Source organism: Tauraco erythrolophus, chromosome 24, assembly GCF_009769465.1.
Source record: "Tauraco erythrolophus isolate bTauEry1 chromosome 24, bTauEry1.pri, whole genome shotgun sequence".
Taxonomy (NCBI): domain Eukaryota; kingdom Metazoa; phylum Chordata; class Aves; order Musophagiformes; family Musophagidae; genus Tauraco; species Tauraco erythrolophus.
The window spans coordinates 3,848,062-3,871,835 of NC_141488.1; the positions used below are offsets into that span (position 1 = coordinate 3,848,062).

The window sequence follows — 23,774 nt, forward strand, 5'->3', positions numbered from 1 at the left end:
CTCAGCCCGGTCGGGATCCGCCATCCGACCGGCCGGTGAATCGCCTCGCTGGGCACAGCCGCCAGCATGGGGACGGTGACGGAGCCCCTCCAGGACCCCAACCCCGGGGACCACTACCAGTTCCGTGTCATCGTGCTGGGGGACGCGGCGGTGGGCAAGTCGTCGCTGCTGCGCTGCTTCGCGGAGGGTCCGGGCGGAGGGGGCACGGGGGCCGCCACCCCCTGCCCCACCGTCGGCGTGGAGTTCTACAGCCGCACCGTCCCACTGCCGCCCGCCGGCAAGGCCAAGCTGCAGCTCTGGGACACGGCCGGCCAGGAGAGATTCAGGTGAGGTGGGGACAGGGAGGGGGGACACAGCCCCCATGCAGGACTCCAGCACCCAGCTGACCCATCCCCTCACCCCGGGGTGGGTGGAAAGTCCCTGTGCAGGGATGGGCAGCGATGGGTCGCTGGGACGGTGACGTTTTCACGGCTGTTGCAACCTTGTGCTGAGCTTGCAGCGAAGCTGGGGCTGGTTTTGGGAGGGAGGGGGGTGGCCAAGGGAGCAGGGCTGGGTGCTGGTGGGCTGGGGGTGGGCAATTTCCTTCCTGATTGCATCAGGCTGGAGCCAGGAGCTCCTGGGCATGTGAACGAGGCTCAAACGGGGCGCTACGGGCTGGGCTGGTGCCATGGCTGGAGCAGGGGGTCCACGCTGCCCACATCCCTGGTAGCCTTTTGGGGACCCCAGGGGTGTCTGGGGGTGCCCCATATATGCCCAGCGCTCAGCCCCATCAGCACCCATCCCCAGGTGCTGCCCCATTCCCACCGGATCCCAAGCTGTGGGGGAGCAGAGGGACCCCTGAGTCCCTGCAAAACCCCACAGGGCTCCTCTGGAGCCCGCCCAGTCAAGGGGGGGGGATGCTGAACAGAAAACTGGGGTGCAAATGGTCCAGGCAGGTCTCCCCATCCTGCTCTCAAAGCCCCAGCTGGGACCCAAAAATCCCCAGAGCCCTGTCCTGGGGAAGTGGGTGCTGGTGTGTGCTGGGGTGATCCTTAAACCACCCCCCCCGCGGTGTGCCCCCAGGTCCATCACCAGGTCCTTCTACCGGAGTGCGGCTGGGGTGCTGCTGGTGTTCGACCTCACCAACCGGGCATCCTTCGAGCATGTGGCCGAGTGGCACCGCGAAGCCAGCGGGGACCGACCCACCGCCTTCGTCCTGGTGGGGCACAAGTGCGACCTGGTGGCCGAGCGCACCGTGTCAGCGGAGGAGGCTGGGCACCTCGCCGCCACCCTGGGCATGGCCTTCGTGGAGACCTCGGCCCGCAGCAACCTCAACGTGGAGCTGGCCTTCCAGACGCTGGCGAGGAGCATCCAACGGGCACTGGGGCTCGAGGGTCTCGCCCCTCACCAGGGTTGTGGTGGCGTCAGGCTCATCCCCAGCCAGAGCCGCTGCCACCAGCCCCCGGCACGGCGGGAGCCCCAGGAACGCTGCCAGTGCTGATGGGGATGGGGGGACATGGGACCCTCCACCCATGGGGGGGGCCCTCTGTTCTCGGGCGATGCACAAGGCTGCGTGCTGGGCTCGGGTTTATTTCAAGCCTTAATTTTTGGGGGGGGTTCTGAGAAAATAGTCCCTTGCAAGAGTGGTTTTAATAAATTGAGGCTTTTCTGCACTAAATTAAGGCTGTGCTGAGCGTCAGACCCCTGGCTGGGACACGCAGCCATGCTTGACCCATGACATGGGAGATGCTCTGCTTTGGGGAAGCGGGGGGGTCACTGGTGGGGGTAACAACCCCCCACCATGTCTGCACGTGGCCTTGGCACTTGGCAGGTCTCCTGTCCCTGAGCCACCCCCTGGGAAAACAGGACCAAGCACACTCCCCGAGTGCTTCCAGCTGGATGGAGCCAAGATAAAGGGAGCAAAGGGGCTCCCAAGGGGCCACCCAGCACCCATGGCGGGGCGGGAACGCCTCCTGGGTGGAGGAGCGGAGGCGCCCGGCGCTACCTGCCCGTACACGCACCCGACGCGGGGGCGGCGGGTCCCGGCAGACGGCGGAGGCGCCGATGGAGCCGCGGTGGCAGTACCAGTTCCGGGTGATCATGCTGGGGGACTCGACGGTGGGGAAGTCCTCGCTGCTGCGGCGCTACACCGAGGGCGTCTTCCTGGATGCCGTCAACCAGACAGTGGGGATGGATTTCTACGTCCAGTTCGTGGAGCTGGAACCGGGGCTGCGGGTGAAGCTGCAGTTCTGGGATACGGCCGGGCAGGAGCGGTTCAGGTGGGTCCAGCTCCAGCCACAGTGTGGGGAGGGGCGATGGAGCTTGGGAGGTCCGGGAGTGAGGTATCCCTCTGGATTTGGGGGTGCTGGTGGGATGTTGTGATCCCAGCCCCAGGGAGGTCCTAGATACAGCCGTGTGCCCACCAGTCCCCTTGCTGGGGGAGCTCCGTGGGTGAGGAACCACAATGCCCAGCACCAGGCAGGCTGCAGGGACCCAGACAAGCCAAAGCCAACGATGTCCCCAGGGAAAGGAGCCCTTGGGGTTGCCTTGTAAGCCCCCTGGCTCCAGCTCCAAAGGGGATACGGGACCCCTAAGCACCCCTCTGCCCCACCAGCTGCAGAGGGCTGGGGAAGTAGCTGGCATCCCCCTGGGAGCCGGGCAAAGCGGCTTCACCAGCTCAGCTGCCAGAAGCCTTCACGCCGCACAGCCGGGCTGCTGGGGATGGCAGAGCTCAAGGGGACGTGGCTGCAGGGGACAGCAGAGCTCCAGCACCGTGGCTCCAGGGAACAGGAGCGCTTTGGGGCTGTGGCTGCAGGGGATGGCAGAGCTTTGGTGTCAGAGAATGGACAGAGCCACCCCAACCACTTGTTGATACCACAAAAGGGCCGATTCTCCTCCTTCTCCCCATGGTTTGAGAGCAACGAGGCGGTTGCAGGGGACGGGACACGGCTGGGGAGAGCACAGGGAGCCCGGAGGGGCTGCTCACCCCATTTCTCCCTGCACCCCAGGTCCGTGACTCGCTCCTACTACCGCAACTCGGCGGGGGGGATGCTGCTCTTCGACCTCACCAACCGCGCGTCCTTCGAGAGCATCCGGCAGTGGCACCGGGAGGTGACGGACACGGTGCAGCCGTTCCGCATGGTTTTCTTGCTGGTGGGGCACAAGAGTGACCTGGCAGGGCAGCGGCGGGTGGGCAGGAAGGAGGCCGAGAAGCTGGCGGCCTCGCTGGGGGTGCAGTACGTCGAGACGTCAGCCAAGGACGCCAGCAACGTGGTCCAGGCTTTCCAGATGTTGACGTTGGCCATCTACCAGGCGCTGCAAACGGGGCGGCTGGCTCCCACCGAGGCTTGGGACGGGGTGAAGAGCAGCGTCCCGCTGCCGGCACCGCTCAAGGTTCGGGCGCCGGAGAGGGAAGAGAAGCGGAAGAGATGCTCGTGCTAGAGCTGGGGACACTGGCAGCCTGTCCCGGCGAGGGACACGCTCGGCTCTGCCCGCCGCGGTGCGCAGGAGGTGAGGCAGCACTTGAGTGGCCGGGGTGCAGGCGGAGCAGCGGGCGACTGCGAGGGCACATTAAACACCCCCTGCTCACCTCTCTGCCTGCCCGTGTTTTCCTGGGGAAGGGGAAGCGGCCAGCGCCGAGGCTGCCCGTGGGAAGGGTGAAGTCCCCAGGCAGGATGGGGCATGGCTCTGCGGAGAGGTGGGTGCCACCCCCGACCCCCTGTTCTCTCTCCAAACCCCTTTCTACAAGGCTGTGCCCATCCCCCGAGAGGAAGCACAGCTCCTCCCGGCACCCGCAGTGCCATGCCGGATCAGGATCAGCATCGATCTGAAACCCTTTGTAGCACCTGCCCCGTTTGCTCAGGGCTGGCTCCTCCATGCTCGGGAGAGCAAAGCTGTCTGGTTTGAACAGCAGCTCCTCCCAGTTACACCGAGCTGGAGCAGCCGGGGAACAGCTCCGCATCCCCCCAGGAGCAGCTGCGGTACAGGAACAGCTTCCCTCCACCCCAGCACCCGCCAGACCAGCCTCACCCGAGGGGCTGCACGTGTTTATTGCACCCCCCGGGCCCCTCCGCCGGCAGTTCCAGGCGAGGAGGAAAGGGCCTGTACTGGTTTCTGAATTGCTCCAGCCAAGGCAGTTTCCTTGGAGCCTCCCTGCTCCGCCGGGGAGTTTGCAGAGCTGCTGGCTCCTCTTCACCGCAACAAATGGCACCTGCGGCTTCTGTGAGGGAGGAACAGGCAGGGGGACCCAGCCTGGGTGTCCCAGGCCAGCAGAGAACCAGGATCTCCTCCATTTCTGGTCCTCAGTCACCACATCCCACTCCTAACGGTCCAAACGTCCACGCCACGAGCAAACCACTCGCCCTGGGCAGGACGTGACGAGGGGAAGCCGCCTGCCCAGCCCCACGAGCACGGCAGAGCACGGCCAAATCCTTCCGCTCGCTTTGAACCCCAGGGCAGGGGATCTCTGACCAGAACAGCACCACAGGCAGAAACTGGGCAAGGTGGGGGCTGCCCGCACCACTCGCCATCCCTCCGCATGCTGCTTGAGGAGCACCAGGCTGTGCCGTGGGTTTAGATTAATAATTTCTTTATTCATGTAAAACAAACGCAAGTATTTATATAAACACTGACATTACAAAGTACTGGAGCAGGTAGGGGCAGGAAGGAGGAAACAAAAACCTCTACAGATGCTTCTAATACTGTCCCACACAAGATCAAACGCTCTGTCCCTTGGATAATCACTGATACGATAAACCACTTTCAAGTCACGAATAAAAGTCTTTGTTTTGAGATACGTTGCGCTCTTCGGGGCGACGAGGAAGGGGGCGTGGAACGTTTTTTGGCAGATCTCCTCATAAAGTCAAGATATTGCTGCACCATTAATAAAAAATATATGCTTCTCTGTAAAGCATTAAAAAAAATATCCCATGGATGGCATTGTGGAGGCTTCAGTGGAGAGGCAGATATCCCAAAATGCACTGGCATCTTCTCCCGGCGCTTCCCAGGGGTTATTTCTTGGTGGTTTTGCGAATCAGTGCCATTCTCTGTAATAAGGAAAGGAAGAACGTGGGAAGTCGAGTGTCTCAGACAAGGCTACTGCAAAACAACCCGCAGCTGCGCAGGAACAAAGTAGCTCCAGCTCTCTCAGGACACTGCCTGACTCGTTTCCACACAGGTCTTTCAAGTCCCTTGGAATCTTAACATGGTTCCAAGGAGGAGCCAGAGGGAAAGCAAGTGCCTGTGCTCCCCCCCTTGACACCCGGGGCTGGTGAGGGGCGATGGGATTCAACACGGGGTCAAATCCCAGTTTGAAGCCTCCTCTCTGCCCAGCAGCTGCTGCAGGAGCTTCAGGAGGGGAGATGATAAAACATCATCCATGAACTCCCACGGCTCCTGCAGGGCAGCTCCTCCCTGGCTCCGACTATGAACCTAAAAAGCCACGTCCCAATTCAGGTGAAGCCAAATTAAGGTGGGAAAAAAACCACGGAGCTGAGCAGCTCCGACCTACAGCTGATATCCCAGGACAAGGGGCTGCTCTCTGCTACACTCCCCCAGGCCTTTGGGCTTTTTGCAGCCATTCAAATGCTCGTAGCAGTGAGCAGCCGAAGCTCCCTACCCTTCCACACAGACATGGCACGTGCCGTACGCCGCCGCAGACGTGACACGGCCCCAGGAACTCGAGCCACAGCCCGTCAAAGAGCCCCGTGGTTCCTGGAACATCCAAACTCCTGGAGCAGTTCGAGGGGCTCCACCAGCACTCAACACCCTCATGCCTGGGCAAGGATTTTCTAGCGACCCAGGGGAGCCAGCGGCGTGTTTTCAGTCCCTTCCGCGCAAAGATGGAGCACACGGCCTGCAAGGGGCAGCTGACAAGTTATAGTCTGCAGCTCTCGGCTGGTTTTTAACCCTTCCAAGCCGGGCTGCCCTTCGGACAGGGAGTACTGCTGCTTCTCTCAGGGCACACTCAGCACTGCACCACCACAGAAGAGCCAGAGCAACCTCAATCCTCTCTGCACAAACAAATGAGGAGACTCTGAAAGTTATTTCAAGCCCAAACCACTTGGAAAAAGCTACAAATTCATGTCGTGCCAGGAATCCAACACCATCCGTTCCATATCAGACTTCTACCACGTGACTCTCGGTGTCACTGAGGGCTCCTTACCTGTTTGTGAGCTTCTGTAGTGCAGGCTTTTTTGTAGGGCCTGATTTCTTCAGAACCAAAGCCTGGGATCCACATGTTCCACTGACGCTCTGGAAGAGAGCGCACAGGTCAGCACGCTCCACCCCACCCACCCGCGGCAGGAGCGACCTCGCCATCCCGAGCGTCGGAGTTGCCCGGGGCCAGTGCTAGAGACGCGCTGGTGACCCACGTACCAGCTACGAAAGCTTCACGACAGCGGAGTAGCAGAGGGCTGCACAGCATGAAACATGGAAAGATGCAGGCCCTGCACTAAGGACCTGCCACCACAGGCTGAGGGACAGTTACAGACCACCCAACTGCAAAATGTGGAGAGGGGATGGTTGGGGCAGACCCTCACTTCATAATGTGTACCAACAAATTAAGTACCAACAAATATGGAGCTACTCTCGGATTTCCACCCCAACACCGCAGCCATGCCCTGATTTCAGGGCGTGTGCCCAGCTCTCAGTTGAGGGAAATAAAAAAAAAAAAAAAAAAAATCACTCACCAAGATGTAACTGGACATCTTTCACCTCCAGGGTGTTGGACTTGCGATGCCGCGCAAGCTGGCAGGCGGCCGTCACCACGCTCTCTATGAAATCGTCAGCGATCTGCAACAGCATCTGTGGCAGAACGAGGACAATAACCGGCCCCGTGAGTACCGAGCAGCTGAAATGATGTGGAAAGTAGGAAAAATGACCCCTCAGGAGCTGGTGTTTCAAAGGTGTTTGCTACAGCTGCTGGTTTAAAACCCTTTTGGACACCGGGACGCAGAAACAGACGCGGATGGCTGAAGGCTGCAGCGAACACGAGAACACAGAAGCGTAACACGAGCCACCTCTCCCTGCTCTGGGCAAAGGGCCACTGGTCTGTGAAAATCCCAGATTAGTTCTTCCTGCAGCCCCTGCCATGGGTTGGTACCTACTTCCTCCACGTCTTCATCCAGCTGCTCATTCGGATCCACCTCACGCACCAGGTCCTGCAATTTCTTCTTGGTTAAAACCTGCACGTGTGGGAGAAGAGGAACCATTTACTGCCCCGCTTTGGCAAAGCAGCTGCCCACGCACAGCCCCAAAAGACCTCCTCCCCCGGCGCCCCAGGCCCAAGTCACGCTGTTGACACAGCCTATCAGTTCAGGAAGGGCAGAGATAAGGAATGTCAGGTGTTAAGGAGTCATTTTCAAGCACCAGTGGTTGCTCTGCACGGGAAATGGAATGCGGCAGGCCAGGATAAATAAGTCTCCTGCACTAAACTGGAACTGAAATGCCACTGGCTGCTGGCAAGAGGGGACAAAGGCAAAAGGAGAAGTCTTAAGAGGCAGACAACAAGTGCAAGCAACGTATCAGTGACTAAATTTGTGCTCAGGGCACGAAGGAAGTGTTTTCCATGGCTCTGGCACTTATCAGCTTCAGTGTTTTAAATGGAAAACAGAGAGGTATGTGAGTGCTGGGTTATTCCAGGGCAGAAGGCAGCACCCTCTCAGCCCAAATATGGCACGGAGCAGAGATCTTCCTGCTGCTGAACAACAGCAGGACACTTAAGTCTTACAGGATATGGATGAAGGAATCACCACTGATCTGTCAGCCTGGTCAGCCAAGCCAGACACACGTGGGGAATTCCTGCCCTTCCTGGTTCCCTTCCACAAACGGTGGAACTGCTGTGCCTGTGTTTGTGCCAGGGGACCAGTACACTTCCCAGAGAGGTCACGGTGCCAGTGAAGACCACAGAGAGATCAGGGTGCACTCGCTGTGCAGCGTTTTATGCCCAGCCAACACTCCACGTGACAAGCAAACACACAGGTCAGCAGCTCCTGGCGCCTCTTGCACCACCCCTGAGATGGAGGCTACAAACCTGCACTTTTCTTTTTCCCCATCTAAACCACATTTGAAAAGAATTTCCCAGTCACATCTCCAACACACGTTTTCCTGAGACTAAAAACCAAAACAAAACACTTTTACATCTACAGCATCTGTACTCCATCCAGGCTCAAGGTGAAGGGAAGAAATACATGAAGGTGTTTCAACTGATGCTTTAACAAATATCAAGTTTTTGCTGGTATTTTAAGGAAAGAGGAATTAAGTCACAGGCAGGTGTGAGCATCTCCCCTGTTGTCCTAAGGCTGGGGATGAAATTACCTGGTTGCTCTCAGGACTGAGCCGTCCTCCTCCGCTGGGCGTCCCAGGCATCTTTGCCACGGTGGTGCTGTTGGCCATGGAGCTCTGAGGGGGGGTGCTGGCTGGTTCTGGCTTTATCGAGGAGAAGTTGGAGAGGTTGATCAGGGTAGAAGGGCCAAACTGGTTCATAATCTGTTGGGCTTTAGCTTTCAGATCATAAAGCTTATCTAGGTCTTGCTTCTTCTTGGGGTTGTGGGGACCCAAACCAATCAACTGGAAAAGGAAACAAAGCCACAGTTAGCAGACAGAGATGGAATTCAACGAGGCGATCATGTCTTTGTCCAGAGCAAACCGCAGAGTCTCTGCAGGGCCCAGAGGTTCGCAGAAGATCAGGTCTCTCCAGACGCTGCAAGAAGGGAGGAGTGATGTTTAACAGAAGAGAAAACCCTCCCTGGCAGACAGAAGATGAATCATAGAATCACGGAATGGTTTGGGCTGAAAGGGACCTCAAAGATCACCCAGTGCCAATCCGCCTGCCATGGGCAGGGACACCCTCCACTACACCAGGCTGCCCAAAGCCTCATCCAACCTGGCCTTGAACACTTCCAGGGATGGGGCATCCACAACTTCTCTGGGCAACCTGTTCCAGTGCCTCAGCACCCTCAGAGGGAAGAATTTCTTCCTTAGATCTCATTGAAATCTCCCCTCTTTCAGTTTAAAGCCATTGCCCCTTGTCCTGTCACTCCACATCGTTGTCCAAAGCCCCTCTCCAGCTTTCTTGTAGCCCCTTTAAGCACTGGAAGGTGCTGGAAGGTCTCCCCGGAGCCTTCTCTTCTCCAGGCTGAACAGCCCCAACTCTCTCAGCCTGTCTCCATAGCAGAGGTGCTCCAGTCCACGGATCATCTCTGTGGCCTCCTCTGGACACGCTCCATGCAGTTTGCCATGGAAGCACAGCGGCTGTGCGCAGCGAGGCTGTGGCGCCAACCTGCCTGCTCGTTCCTCGGAGTGACCCTCAGCCGCATCCACCCCTCGTCCTCCTGCACACATTTCACTCAGACCACGAACAGCTTCAAGGAAGAGACCACACAAAGGAGATTTAACTGAAGGCCACAGCTTGCTCCCATGGCAGCAACGCAGGAGCAGCATTCACGTCTTCACCTCCGCGCTCCACGTGCCTGAGACACCGGTCAGAAGATGACAAGGCTCAGGCTCCCTCGGGTGCCTGCTGCAGGGTGGAGGTTCCTTCCCAGCAGCACCACACCTCAGGCCTGACTCGCAACGATCCGTCGATGAGGGCTCGACAGCACAGGATTCCTTTTCAGTTCTGGGAGCACAAGTCTGGGTACTTGGAGGTAATGTGACGGGGAAAGACACATGAGTACCCACCCCTTCCATTTGTTCTTCCCACAGCAGGCAGCCAGCCACAGGAAATGAAGCCAGGTTTACTGGGCCGTTAATGGGGAACGAGGCAGCTTAACTGCCTTAACCTTAGATCTTCCAGGTCCACCCTTCGGTGCCTGAAGTTATCCAGGTTATTTGCCACGGAGCTAACAGACAGATTGACTGGCAACTGCTATATTTCACAGCTAAAAGGGTCTAAAATCCAGGCTCAGTGAAGCTCTGCTCCGTCCTCACCACTCCATGAAAGGAAACTCATCCAAACCCTTGGCCTTCTGCCCCTGCAAGCGGTGTGGGCAGCAGCGACAGCTCCGCCACGGGAAATGGGCATTTAAGGAACGATTTGAATCCCTCAGTGGTGGCCCCAGCAGCTGCTGGGGGCCCAGAGGTGGGCGAGAAGCAGCTGCTGAGAGCAGACTCTGAGAAGTCTCTTCTGAACAGCCCGTGCACCACAGGGTGAACTCACTCATGGGAGAAGAAGAGAGTTTGAACAGCTTCACGGCACGTTCACAGACAGGGCGAACGGAGCTACAAACACCTGAGCTACCAACAGGAGCAAGCGTTGTTAGTTTGGATTAATTCACACCAAAATACAAACCAGACATCACACAGCTGCTTTAGTGCTTCACTCCAAGGCACACTCATGCACTGCCACACCTCCAGAGGCTCTCCCTTTAGGAGAGTTTATACCCACGACATGCTTCTGTAGCGCCCTCAGCGAGTTTCTAGCTCAATTTTAACTGAATTAACGCTGGAAAACCGTTACACTCACACCCTAGAACCCCTCAGCTGGCATTGCTGGACGAGGAGCTCAGCACAAGATCAGGAGGGACTTCAGTGTGTTTGGTTTTAGCTTAGGCTGATCTCAGGCTGGTCACAATCCACAAAGCAGGAATTCTCACCCACCGTGCAGGGGAGGAAGCTCCAAAATCCTCGAGCAGCAAGCACTTTATCAGCATCAAGTAGCTTTATTAATTTATTTCCGGATCTGACCGCGCCTTCCGCATGCCGTTAAGCTCACCAACCACAAAACTGAGGGGACGAGCAGATTCCTGGGACAAATCCCGCATGCCAGCCCCGGCGGTTACTTACAGCTATCTGAGTGTCTAAATCTTTAATCACATCCGCGACCGCTGTGGGGCCAGTGAGCGGAGAGGCCATCTCCCCAGACCTTCCCAGCAGGTCAGCTGCCAGCGTTAACCTACTCTTGCTTCCTCCTCTTCCATCCAACTCCCATTCCTACAGGAATACCAGATATTTTTCGTATCACCCACTCCATTGCAAGGCAGAGCGCACGTTGTCCTCGCTATGCCATGAGAGAATCCATCTGTTGGAAGATATTACACCATCAGGAATGGCACGTGAGCGTGCACCGCTGTGGAAGACGGGGTGTCTCCCAGGATCCTGAAGCGGGAGGAGAAATTTGGCCCAATTCCAGTTTTCTGTCAGGAGACAGAGTGCGGTGGTGTCAGCAGCGACGCGCAGGTCTCTGCGGCGGCAGCTTCCCTCTGCAGCCCGGAGCACCACCGGCCCCTGGCACGTGTGGGCACGGCTGGCACGGGGTTGGAGCTGCAATTAGAGTCTCGTTAAAGCCAGACAACCCCCAGCGTGGTCCTGGGGGTGCTCAGGGGGGCTCCCACTCCCATTAAGACATCACGGTTTTCACCAAATATTGAGAAAGAAAAGGACCACCCAGTCCGGCTGTCTCTTTATTGCTAACAGAGAAAACTGGGAAAGCTCTTGGATTTGGCTGTAGCTCTCGCCGAAGCCCTCCCTCACGCTACGGGCGGGAGCGCCCGCTCCAAGCACTCACCCCTCAGCTGCACCAGCTAAAAGGAACGAACCAAAGTCCTTTTCCTCCCCCCGGACGCGCTCGGCACACACCGCAGGGCATCACAAACCTCCCTCCTCCTCGATACGCGGCTCCAGCTTCGCGTTTCCCCCCGGAGCACCGACACAGCGCTGAGGGGTTTCCTCCAGCACCTTCCCACCGCCGGCTTAGAGCGGCCGCCAGCCCCACCGCTGCCCCCGGGAAACGCCGTTATGGGGCTGGACACCCCCCCAGGCAAAACGTTCCCGAGGAGCCACCGGGAGCCGACACCGCCCGCACCGGGCCGAGCCCCGCCTGTCCGGGCTACGGGGGTCGCCCTTCAGGCCTCAGACCCCCCCCCGGCTGCTGCCCGCCATGCCGGTCGGGGGCTGAACACCGGCTCCAGGCACGGCCCGTCCCGGGGAGCGGCGGGTGCAGCCTGCGCGCCGGCCCCGCGCACGTGAGGCCGCGAAGGCCGGTGCAAACCAGCCAGAGACCCCCCCCGCCACCAGCGGAAACCCCTCCTCGCCGCCCCGTACCTCCCCATGACCCGCCGGACCGCGACACCACCACCGGCTGCGCCCCCTCCGCCGCGCACCTCGAGCTCTTCCGGGGGCGCCACCGCCACCGCCGCCGCCGCCCGGAAGCGCTTCCAGCTCCGCCAATCGGAACGGGGCGATGCCTGCGCATGCGCGCTGCCGCGCCCGCCTGCCGGAGGGTGCAGCGGGGAGGCGCCCCAGCATGCCCCGCGCGATTTGCATATCGCTGCGGGGGGCCACCGGGGAGGAGAAACGGCCTATTTTGGGGGGAAAAAAAGCAGAAATGAGAGAAAACGCGGTGAAAGTTGAAGAGAAAATGGAGAGGAACAGGGATCCAGGCGCTGTCCTTCGGGAGGGACGCGAGCCTCGCCGTGATCGCGGCAGCGCCCCGGCGCTTTCCGGTGGCGGCAGAGCGGCAGCGCGTATTTAAAAAGGGCTTCTGCCGTGCGTGGCACGGGGGGGCCGCGCGGCCGCCCCCGCGGAATCGACATCAAGAGATTTCGGAAGCACAATTTTTGCAGCGGGGGTCGCCGGTAACCGCTTGTTCCGGCGCCCCGAGGTCGGTGACTGTACAGAACAGAGCAGTGGCCGGTAACGGGGCACCGGCTGTACGCTAGTGGCGTAGGGGACTGCGAGGAGGCGTCCCGGTAGGTTCCTCGGGGGCGAACCGGGCACGGGCGTCCCTGTTACGTTCCCCGAGGGGCGGGCTGGCCTCGGGGTGCTGTTACGTTCCCCCGCGACGGGCGAGCCGGTCCGGCCGTCCCGTTACATACCGTGAGGGGTGAACGGGTCACGGGGGTCCCGTAACGTGCCCCGAGGGCCGAACCGGCCCCGGGCGTCTCGTTATGTACCCTGAGGGGCGAACCGGTCCCCCGAGGCGTGAATCACTCCCGGGGGTCTCGTTACGTGCCCCGAGGGGCGAACCGGTCCCAGGCGTCTCGTTACGTGCCCCGAGGGCTGAACCGGACCCGGAGGAGACAAACTGGTCCCGGGGGTCTCATTACGTTCCCCGAGGGGTGAACGGGTGCCGGGAGCGGCGGGCGCGCGGCGCGGCGGGCTCTCCGTACGGATGTATAGAGACGTGTGTGTTTAAATAGGATTGTTCTTAAAAAAGCGCCCCCGGCACCCCGGGGAAGGTCTCTGTCCGCCGCACCCCGACCCCCCGCTGGCATCCCCGGTGTGACCGGCATCACCGCTGCAACTGGCATCCCCAGTGCGACCGGCTGCCCCTCCTCGCAGCTTCACAAGGCCTCGTGGTACACGTGCGAGAGGGGATGGTGCCCCGGCGGGAAGCGAGACCCCTCCGGAGAGGGGCCACCCCCGGCGGGGCTGGCAGTCCGCTCCGCCATGGGCCCCGTGCGCTCCGTAGGCTGCAGGACAGGCGCGTCGTACCGTGCCGGGTGGGAGCCGGAGAGCCCCGGGACGCCGCAGGGGCTCCGGTGGGCGCCGGCAGGCTCGGGCTCGCCGAACGGCGTGGCGTACTCGGGCTCGGGCGGCAGCGGCTCCGCGTACTCATGGTGTTTTCCTGGCACGTCGTAGTGGCTCATGACCAGCGGCAGCGTGTAGCCCTCGTCCGGGCACGGCTTGAAGGTGGAGGGGCCCGTTTGGCTACTGGGGCTCAGCTGCACCAGGTCCGGCTCAGCGTACTCTGTAATGGGGATACTGGGCTCTGAGCTGGGGGCGGTGGGGGACTGTCCCTACAGCAGCAAAGGGGTCATGGTGCTGTTCCAGAGGTGGGTGGGAAAAATGGGCACATCTGGACCCCCCAAGGCTGGGAAAAAACAGGCAGATGTGTGCTGAAACCCAGCCAAGGCAGGACACCACGGGGATGGGCACAGCCCTCTGCCCCAGCACAGGGTGGGGCTCCTTCCTGGCCACCTTCCAATGCCCATGCCTATGTCTGAAGTGGAATAATAATAATAATGATGATGATGATCAATAATGAGCTCTGCCAGAGTCTCCCTTTTGCACAGGACCATGATGCAGGACGGGGGTTGGCTCAAAGTGGTGCTGGGGGGAGAACGGGCGCCCCAGGGTGTCCCCAGGAGACACGGCTCTGGCTCAGGGACCCGCTCACGCCCTGATGTGCCCGTTACCTGGTGAGTGGGTCTGGCTGAGGTCCCCTGGCGCCGCTGCCACGGGGAAGGAGGACAGCACGGTGCTGGGAGGCGGCAGGTTCTGCAGGGAGCACACCGGGCTCGACTCCAGTTTGGGGTACCCTGAGCAGAGAGCAGAAGCCTCTGGTTGTCACACGCCGGCCCTTGGGTCCCCTTGGGGGACGGGTGGCGCCGAGCCTGGGGGTGGACCGGTGCCCCTGGGGGTGGCATGGCTCAGGGCTCAGCAGTGGGCACCAGTTATACCAGCTGCATCCCTCCTGAATTTGGCCCCGAGGCACGGCAGGACGCCCAGGGAGGGGTTGGGGACCCTTTACCTTTCGTGATCCCACAGTTCAGCTCCGCCGCTGGCTTCCTGCCAAGGGGAGAGCGAGATGGGGGTGAGGGGTCCCAGCCACCCCGTGATCACCACTCACCCACCTCCTCACACCCACTGCCCGGAGGGGCTGCCCCCCTCGGTACCCTGTGAGCAGCCAAATGGAGCTGCCCAGAGCCACTGCGCTTTATGGGGGTGATGCCGGGTCCCTCGGGGTGAAGCAGGGGGGCAGGATGGGACCCACCTCTTCCTGCGGCACAGGAAAGCCAGCAGCAGCAGGCTGGAGCAGAGGAGCACGAAGCCACCAATGAGCAGCATCACCAGCAGCGTGGAGCCTGGGGAGGGTGGGCAGCATCAGACCCCGGGTGCCCCATCCCACCCCTCTGCACACGTGGGTGCCAGGAGCCCACCTGGGGCCACCAGAGAAGGAAAACCCATGTATTGTCTCAGGGGTATCCTAAAGCCCGAGTGGGTCCATCAGTGCCTGGAGCACCCACAAGACGATGCTGCACCCCAGGGACAGCCCCCTCAAGGCACGCACCTGCCTTCTCCGGGTCCAGGGCGACACCAGGGATGGGTGTCCGGCTGGCTGGGCGGCTGGTGGGGACAGGGACCTCCTTGGGGATGCTGGGCACTGCGGCACATGGCACAGAGCAGGGACCGTGAGTGTAGGACTGCCACTGGGTGCGTGGGGAGATGCAGACCCCAGGAGACATTTGGGATGCAGAGGGGTGCGGGTGAGAGCTCCCCCAGAGGGGCTCACCGTAGGGCCGGGGCGCGCGGACTCGCGCCGGTTGGCAGCCCACCAGGGCCACCTTCAAGGCCACGTGCTGGTGCCAGCTCTGGGGCGTGACGCGGATGTAGCGGGCAACGATGGGGGGGATGAAGGCGTTGGAGACCTCCCCATGGCTGTCCGTGTTCCCTTCAAAGACCTGCCGGAGATGGTGAGAGAGGTCCCGATAGCTGAATGTCTGTGGGCAGGGGGTCTGCATCCCCCCCATTGTCCCCCCTCCATGCCCACCTTGTCCTCATGGCCACTGCTGCCTCTGTAGGGTCTCCAGTTCTTCCCATCGCGGCTAGAGGAGACCCGGTAGGACATCACGTAGTAGTCGTACGGCTCGGAGGAGCCCTTCGTGATGATGCCTGTTGATGCAGGAGCAAGCCCAGGGTGGGGGTGGCCCTGCTGTCAGTCGGGGGGTGCGGGGCTGGCAAAGGGCTTGGGGGGCACACCCTGTGCCCCAACATGCCCCACTACATGGGCCAGCACTTTCCCAACCAGAATAACCCCCATCTCTGGGATACCTGGATCCCTGCTGGGAGGGGACTGGGGGGCAGGATGTGTCACCCCCCCTGGGAACCCAATCCCCAGGGGCTCTCTCCGGCCCTGGGTGGCACATTCAAGTGCCAGACCCCCGGCTCTGCCCCCAGGAGCTGATAACCTCCGGCCCCAGCTGCCAGCCCCGCATTCCTCCCTCCTCCATCCTCCGGCTGGACAATGTCCCCATTTTCCTCCCCGCGGTCACCAGCCGCCGTGGCACAAAGCTCCCGCTTTCGGCAGGCTCCGGCCGAACAAAAGGCGCTCGCTGGCACCAGATGCAAGAGCATAATATTAACTTGTTCATCCCAGAAAGGACTGCGGATGCAGGAAGAGGGGGTGGGGACAAAAGGGGAACAGCCGGGGAGGGGGTCAGTGCTGTCTGCATCCCAGTTTGCACCACTATAACCATGGCACAAGGAGCTCCAATGCCTCCTGGGTGTTATGGGGCGGAGTATTACAACGGCTCTGGGCAGGGAGGGTCAGTGAGGCTGGCACCTCTGTCACCATGGTGAGGACAGTGGTCAGGGTGGCACAGGGACAAGGGCAGCTGTTGTCCCCCCTCCAATGGCCAACACTCACCTGTGACATTCCTGCGGGTGCCCAGGTCCAGCTCCAGCCAAGCGGCCTTGGAGCCGGGTTCAGCCGCCCAGGAGTGGCCAGCGGTGCTGAGCACTGCCCGTTCGGCCACCCAGCTTCGGTCCTGGCCCAGCGCATCCACCTCGTGCCACCAGGATGAGGCGTTGAAGGCAGCCACCTCCAGCGCATCGCCGCAGGCTGGCAATGGGAGACAGCAGGGTGGGAGCCCATAAACCCCAGCCGGGCACAGCATGGGGGGTGGCATCAGGTTTGGCAGCTGAAATTGTGGCTTAATTTCAGGGGAAATGGGAAAAAAATACCTTTGTGGAATATGAGCCGTTTCTCGGAGAGGGATCCCCTGTGGGGAGGAAAGCGGGCAGAGCATCAGACAGGGGGGGTCCCCAGGTGAACAAACCCTGGGGGTCTCCAAAATCGAGGGGTGGCAGGTCCCCAGTGTCAGCCCGGATGGGTCCTACAGCCAGAGGTGGGGGGCAGCTGGGGCCCCCAGCACCCTCCTCACCCACCTTTTGGAGTGGAGCCCGTTGGCAAAGGCCGACTCGTAGAGCGTGATCCCCTTCTCCCGGGACAGGGTGACCTGCCCGCCCAGCTCGTCCGCGATCACCCCGGCATGCACGGCCGCCTTGCACAGCACCGAGGTCTGCGGGGAGCAGGGGAGGGGTGAGAGCAGCCCCTCAGGGCGGGGGTGGGCCAGGCACCCCATGGGGCACCCCATGGCCAAACCCATCCCCTGTGGTCTGCTGGGGAGTGACAAGCAGTAGCCATGCGTGCTGGGGTCTGTCCCCTGTAGGTGCACCTGTGGGTGCCACCCCATGGGTGCCAGCCCACATAGTGGGGTGCCCCGTGGGGCACTTACGTCCCGGTAGCCCTGGCTCGGGTTGCCCCAGATGTCCCCATCGATGTCCTTGCAGCCCGCAGGGCAGTACACGCTGAAACACACAGCGAGGGGGGGTGAGGGCTTGCTCCCATCCAAAGCCCCTTGGCGCACCCGCTTTGCTCCCCATCCCACCGCAGTTGCACCCCAAGAGCCCTGGGGCAAGCAAAGCCCGAGCACCTGGGAGAGGGATGGGGACGAAACCAGGACTGATGGGAACCAGCAGCAATGCCAGGGCAGGGGACACCAAAGCAGGGACCACTCACAACCCCTGGCCACTCACCTGACGTGCTCCTGGGTGTAGTGGGTGCCTCGAACCAGGCAGGAGATCAGGTCTGCAAGACAGGGACACCCCAGGGTGAGGGACCCTCACCCATCCCACAGCACCCACTTCTGCCCTAGGGCACCCCGTCCCAGAGGGGCAGGGAGGGATGCCCCCTCGGTCCCTGTGGCCATCGGCCCCATGCCTGCAGCTCTGCCCGATATTGGGTTCCCAGGGTGCTGTGGGGGGTCCCAGTGGGCTGGGTGGCCTGGGGGTCTTCCATGTTGTGCCCCCAGCCAAGAAGAACATGGGTCTTCAGCGAGCTTGGGGTGATGGGAGCCCACCCTGGGGTCAGCAAGAAGCTCCCTCCACCCCCAGCCGTGCCAAGACACAGCCTGGGGGGGGTCTCTGCATCCCTGGGGGATGCTCCCCCCTACCTGGGTGCTGCGAGGTGGCGTAGGACAGGAGGAGGCCTCGTCCCGAGCGGTGGCTGGTGCTGTTGAACAGGACAGTCACAGCACTGGAGTTTGTCACCAGGAGCGGGGTGGCGGGGACAGCGTTCCTGCAGTAGGGTCCTGCGGGCAGGGATGGGGCCGTGGAGAGGACAGGCATTTGGGCTGTGCCCCAGGGTGGCCTCATGCCAGGGTGGTCCCACGCCAGGGTGGTCCATCCCAAAAGTAGTCCCATACCCAGGGTGGTCCCATGCCCAGGGTGGTCCCAGCCCCAGAGTGGTTACATCCATACTATGGGGGGTCTGGGGCACAGCCCTGCCTCAGCTCACCCTCTCCCCACTGTCCCCCCCCATATTGTCCCCCCACAGCCACAAGCAGCTCCAGAGGGGATGCAGCCCCCAGGCACCGGGGCTGCAGCTGGACCAGGCTCCCAGGGGGGCACTTCGAGATGTCCCCACCTCCCCAACAGGGGACAGACAGGCTCCTGCCCAGGCAGGGACCCCCCACTGCTTCCCAGAAACTCTTCCCCCGAGGGCCTCTTCATTCCACCACGGCTGGGACAGTGCGAGTGGCCACCAGCTCTTGCTGGGTGCCTGCCACTGCGTCCCCACTGCCAGGGCTGGCACGCACAGTGTGGCCCCGTGGGACCCCAAAACGGGGGCTGCATCCCTGGCCCCTCCCTGTCTCCCCTTTCACAGGCGCTGCCGAAGCTGCCTCCTAAATCCCCCCCCATTTAATCCAAATTAATTTGCAGTCTCCATCTCCATGATTAAAACGTCGGCTTAGCGGGCAGGCAGGTTCCTTGGGGACATCCCTGGGCCCAGTCAGGGACAAGAGGTGGCCCCAATCCCCAGACTGCCATCACCCCCCACCTCACATCTCTCTGCCATGTCCATCACCGGGGCCTCGGGGTGCCCAGAGATGCTTTGAGCAAACACCATTGTTGTCCTGGGGACCCGGTGCTGTGTCCCTGTGTCTCCATTGTCCTGGCAGTGAAGCCCCTCCGGCAGGGTCATGTCGTGCCTCAGTTTCCCCACACCAACCCGCACTGTCACCCTGCCTGGGTTATATTTAACTGAGAGGCTGAGCTCAGGGGACGAGGGACACACGTGCATGGAGGGATGTCACAGATGAGATGGGGGGCTCTGCATGATATGCAAATGACATGCATATGAGATGTAGATACACGCATGCACAGATTTGCCATGCGCTGCCAGATGCCAGCACTACCCTGGGCAGATGCTGCCGCGGTGCTGCCATGTCTGGTACGGTGCCCACTCAGCTGACGGCTCCAGAGACCCCCTGGGTGCTGGGGACCCCTCGGCCGAGCCATAGGCTGGAGGCTGCCACCCCCCACGGGGACCCCGGCACGTCCCCAGGCAGGACCAGGCCGGGTGCCAGACACCGGGTCTGAGTCAGCGAGAAGGAGCCCACAACCTCCGCCTGCCCCGGCTGCTTCCCGAAAAACATCTGGGACTTCTCAAGGGCCAGCGTCAGCCGCGGGCGAGGGAGCGGGACCCCAGCCCAGCTCTGCGTCACTCCCCACCCACCAGCACGCACGGGTCCATCAAAGGCACCCAAAGGGGCTGCGGGTGCCCCACCACCTCCACCAGCCCCCCACCACCTCTGCCAGCCCCCCAGGACCACCATCTGGGGGTCCCCTCTTTCCTGCGTTGCTCCAGGACCCCTCAGCCAGGGCCAGGCGGTCACTGGGCTTTGGGGTTCTTGGAGACGGGGACAAACGTGTCCCTGAGGCCCTGGCAGAGGGGATGGGGACCAGGGACCTCACGTGCTGTCACCCTTCTGGGTACCAGCCTGGAAAGGGCGAAAGCCCTGGAAAACATGGAAAAATCACAGTCCCGGGAGCAGTGGCAGATCTAAACTGGCTCCTTTCCACCTCATGTTTTTCCCCCCACCCCAAGACGTCTCCCCCAGCACCCGCCGGGCTCCCGGTGCTGTCAAATCCCTCCAAGACCATTAAATCTCTCTGGGAAAATCCTGGAAGTGCTTGGGCAGTGACTGGGCAGACAGAATTAATTAATCAGCGGCTGCATCTGTTCCCAGCTGGGTGCCCCCTTCCACCCCAGCTTGGCAACAGCCCCCTCCTCAGGTACCCCCCTCCTCGGGTACCCCCCATCCTTGGGTACCCCCATCCTTGGGTATTGCCCTCCTTGGATAACTCTCTCCTCAGATAACCCCTTCTTTGGGTACTCCCATCCTTGGATATCCTCCTCCTCAGGTATTCCCCCCTTGGACACTCATCTCTTTGGGTACCCCCGTCCTTAGGTATCCCCCTCCTCAAACACCCCTGTCCTTGGATATCCTCATCCTCAAATACCCTCAGACACCCCTCTCCCCATGGTGAAATCAGCTAAAAAGCTGGATTTTCCTGGTCTTCTCCTTACCCAGGACTTTACATAATGTGATATCACCCCCTCCCCACTCCTCCCGCAGCCCCTTGGCGAGCCCTGCCTCAGTTTCCCCCAGGACACCCCTTACCATAGGCGGTGCCGGCGTGGGGGTCGGCAAGCAGCAGGGAGCTGCGGGTGCAGCGCTCGGAGGGCTCCAGGTCCACGTCCCCAAAGGCCAGGAGGAGGGAGGTGCCCAGGGGGGCACTCAGCCGCCAGCGGCAGGAGGTGTGGTTGGGGTAGGTGCCTGGGTAGTTCTTGGAGCTGAGGGTGCCGCTGTGGGGTGTCAGCAGCGTGTGGCCACAGCCGTCCCCTGCGGAGAGATGGGGTGGGGTGGGGGGGCTCAGTCAGGGTGCTCCCCGCCTCAGTCTCCCCACTTGGCACAGTCACCAGGGACACCCCACAGGCACCTGCAGCCCCTTCAAACATTTTCCTTCTTTGAAATATCAGTTTTCGTGGCTTTTCTGGCTGCTCTTCCCACTGGGGACAGTCCCCAGGGGAACCCAGGGATGAAGCTGCCTCAGTTTCCCCCACGACCACCCAATGCAGACCTGCACCTCCAGCTCCTCTCCATCACCCAGGCCAGGAGGACCTCAATTTTGGGGGCTACAACAGGAAATATCACCTGCCACGGGGCTGCACAGCACCGAGCAGCCCCTGGGAAGCCCCAGCTGCAGCCTTGACCTTGAAGACGACCTTGGGCAGCTGCACCCCCATCACCTCCTCCCGGGGGCAATGCCAGCACCCACCACAAAAGGGGCTTTTCTCTGGGCTCGCCACCCTTGGGCAGAAGGGAATATCCTGGAAAATTGAGTTGAAAGTGCCTGGTGTTGGGGACCAACTGGGATTTCCGGTGGAGCCAGGGCAGGATTGGGGTGCGGGGAAGGGATGGGAGTGGGGGAAGCACCGCTCAGCCTCTCTGCATGGGCTGGGGGGGGGATCCATCATTTGCCCCCCCATATCCCAAAAAAGCTGCTGCTCCTGCCAAGCACCATCCTGGCGCAGGCAGAAAGAAAAGCGATGGTGGGCACGGCTTCGCCGCGGCCTTGGCTCCCCTCACCGTCGCCGGGAGACGGCACAAAGCACCGGCGGGGGAAAATCCTGCAGGGATAAAAAGAGGGGGGGACCGGAGGCAGAAGATGCCAGCCCCCCCACAGGGCCCACTCCTGCCCAGCCTGCGGGAAGGGCTGGCAGCCAAACTGGGGGGGTTTGTCCTGTGAACACCCCCTGGCAGGGACGTGAGACTGGGCAAAATCCTCGATTTCCCCTCCCTGGCTGGGCAGTGGCCTCTGATACGGCAAAGCTGGGAAGGATCCGGCCCTCTGGGGCTGTCGGGAGGGCACAGGGTGCAGGCTGGATGGGGGTAACGGCATGGGAGACCCTGGGGGTGCCAGGAAAGCAGCTTCCAGAGGGGCTGCTGTGCTGGGGGGAGAGAAATTCAGCATATTTTGGGGGAGTTTCTGGCAAGAAAGGTCAGAGCCATGGGGATCCGCACGGAAAACCCTCTCTGGCCAGGACAGCCTGGCATGTACATACAAGCTGGGGGTCTTGGATGGACCCCCCTAGTTCCAACCCCATGTCGGTGGGTGTGGAGGAGCTGGGGGAACCGATTCCAGGAAAAACTCATTCCAGGAAAGGAAACTCTAGGTAAAAGCATCCTGAGTGTGGCCGGCACGTGCCGGGTGGGCATGCCGGAGATAAGCCGAGAGCTGCAGGCGCACCCAGGGATTTGGCTCTGAAGATCCTACTGAGGGACCAGGAATGGTGAAGGCAGAGCCATGGTGGGACTTGCTGCTGGCCACGGGAACATCCTCCTCAAAAAAAATCAATTGCCAAAAAACGGGAAAACTGGATTTCCGCTGGGTGAGGGTGAAGCCACGGCCCTGCCAGCGATTTGTTTGTTTTCTCACAGGATGCTGGAAAGACACAACAGGGCGATGCTCCGGGAAAAACTCGGCACGCTCCCGCCTCCGGCACGCTGCTGGCTCCAGGAGAGCTCCCCCACATCCACCAATGGGTTTGGGATCCACTGGAAAACCACTGTAGGATGCCTCCCAAATCACACACGGGGAATGCAGTGGGATTCTGCCCCTGGTGATCCCATCCTGGCCCGTGCCTCAGTTTCCCCTTGCTGAGGACGATGCTTTGGATGCTCTGTCCCCGTCTCCTCGCTCCCGGCTGCGTTGGGGATGAGCAGAGCGGGGGGAAAACCCTGTCTTCGGCGTGGAGTTGGGCTGAACGTCCCCTCGGGGCCTTCCCGGATCCCGACGGATGCAAATCCCCCTGGAGCGACGTTGCCCGCGCCCGCAGCATCCCCGGGATGAAGCCCACTGCCCGGCTCTCCCGGCTGTTCACCGTCAGCTCCAGCGATCCTCTTAAACCGGGGCAGAGTCGGGCTTCTCGGGATCAGGGATTCCCGGGGAAAGACCTGCGGGCGGGACGGAGCCGACCCCGGGACCCTCGGGCCAGGAGACACCCTGGTATGGGGAGCGGGGTGGGACAGAGGGAGCGGGACGCGGGGAGACCAGGCGGAAGCGGGACCGGTGTGATGCGGGGGTAGAGGAGGCAGCGGGGAGCCTGTCCCGTCCGGTACCGGGGCAGGCGGACGGCGGGGACCCCGTCCCGGTGTGGTCCCAGTCTGGGGACAGCGGGGACCCGTTCCGGATCGGTACCGGGGAGCCTATCCTGGTCCGATTCCGGTCCGGACACAGCGGGGAGCCCGTCTCGGATCGGTACCAGGGCAGAGGGGAGCCCGTCCGATCTTCGTTCCGGTCCCGGTTGTCGTCCCAGTCCCCATCCCGGACCCAGTCCCAGTCCCCGTCCCCGACCCCGTCCCAGTCCCGGGCGCGGCGTTGCGCACGGCCCATCCCGGTGAGGGAAGGGGAGCCCCGGGGGTGCCGGTGGGAACGGGACTCCAGGTGCCGTGTCCCGGTGCGGTGCCCCCCGCCGCCGGTGCCCTGCAATCCCCACTCACCGTCCTGCCCGCCGGCCGGGCACAGCCCCAGCGGGCCCAGCAGGAAGCAGCGGCGGAGCAGCGCCAGTGCCAGCGCCCCCCGCGCCGCCCCGCCGCTCGCCCGCATCCTCCCGCCGCCGCCGCCGCCGGCCCCGCCGCGGCCGCGCCGCGCCCGCCGCCCCGTGCCCACCCCCCACCCGCCCCGCCGCGCCCATTGGCTGCCGCCGTCCGCCCCCGCGCCGCCATTGGACCTCCTCGCTGTCAATCAGCCGGCACCGCCCGGCAGGGGGAACCGGGCACGGTGCGGCCGGGGGGAGCGGGGCGCTCGGCGGGGCCGGCGGCGGGGGGTCTCGGGCACCCCGGGGGGGGGGGTGCATCGCTCCGGCCAGGGGGACGCGGAGCGCCGAGGCGGGTCTGGGGACGGTTCCGCGGGGACAGACCCGCCGTGGGGCTGCGGAGCCC

General features: G+C 62.1%; 4 protein-coding genes and 1 non-coding gene across 8 annotated transcripts; 3 read left to right on the forward strand and 2 right to left on the reverse strand.

The window, feature by feature from the left end:
* The first annotated feature begins 66 nt into the window (after positions 1-66).
* LOC147527086 (ras-related protein Rab-42-like) lies at positions 67-1,480 on the forward strand. Its single transcript, XM_086626055.1, has 2 exons — positions 67-326; positions 1,063-1,480. The coding sequence occupies exons 1-2, from the start codon at positions 67-69 to the stop codon at positions 1,478-1,480; spliced, it is 678 nt and encodes a 225-aa protein (XP_086482181.1).
* Positions 1,481-2,043: 563 nt separating this feature from the next.
* On the forward strand, positions 2,044-3,420 carry LOC104378967 (ras-related protein Rab-39A). Its single transcript, XM_086626176.1, has 2 exons — positions 2,044-2,258; positions 2,988-3,420. Exons 1-2 carry the CDS (start codon positions 2,044-2,046, stop codon positions 3,418-3,420), a joined length of 648 nt encoding a protein of 215 aa, XP_086482302.1.
* Positions 3,421-4,572: 1,152 nt separating this feature from the next.
* On the reverse strand, positions 4,573-12,111 carry TAF12 (TATA-box binding protein associated factor 12). 4 transcript variants are annotated; one of them, XM_086626006.1, is made up of 7 exons: positions 12,022-12,067; positions 10,765-10,999; positions 8,296-8,547; positions 7,086-7,163; positions 6,669-6,783; positions 6,143-6,231; positions 4,573-5,024 (listed from the first exon to the last, which is right to left on the reverse strand). In XM_086626006.1, the coding sequence occupies exons 2-7, from the start codon at positions 10,831-10,833 to the stop codon at positions 4,989-4,991; spliced, it is 639 nt and encodes a 212-aa protein (XP_086482132.1). In that variant the 5' UTR covers positions 10,834-10,999; positions 12,022-12,067; the 3' UTR covers positions 4,573-4,988. The 4 variants fall into 4 exon arrangements, with proteins under 4 accessions (XP_086482132.1, XP_086482135.1, XP_086482134.1 ...); XM_086626009.1 differs by lacking the exons at positions 10,765-10,999; positions 12,022-12,067 and adding an exon at positions 12,081-12,111; XM_086626008.1 differs by lacking the exon at positions 10,765-10,999.
* A 338-nt stretch (positions 12,112-12,449) lies between these two features.
* LOC147527087 (U11 spliceosomal RNA) lies at positions 12,450-12,578 on the forward strand. Its single transcript, XR_015222864.1, has one exon. It is a non-coding gene; the product is annotated as a U11 spliceosomal RNA (small nuclear RNA).
* Positions 12,579-13,262: 684 nt separating this feature from the next.
* LOC104372859 (discoidin, CUB and LCCL domain-containing protein 1-like) lies at positions 13,263-23,471 on the reverse strand. The gene is made up of 15 exons (XM_086626273.1): positions 23,334-23,471; positions 20,451-20,672; positions 17,937-18,074; positions 17,521-17,572; positions 17,220-17,292; positions 16,870-17,003; positions 16,666-16,703; positions 16,349-16,543; positions 15,473-15,594; positions 15,215-15,383; positions 14,993-15,085; positions 14,696-14,786; positions 14,453-14,490; positions 14,118-14,240; positions 13,263-13,669 (listed from the first exon to the last, which is right to left on the reverse strand). Exons 1-15 carry the CDS (start codon positions 23,437-23,439, stop codon positions 13,263-13,265), a joined length of 2,001 nt encoding a protein of 666 aa, XP_086482399.1. The 5' UTR covers positions 23,440-23,471.
* Positions 23,472-23,774: the final 303 nt, after the last annotated feature.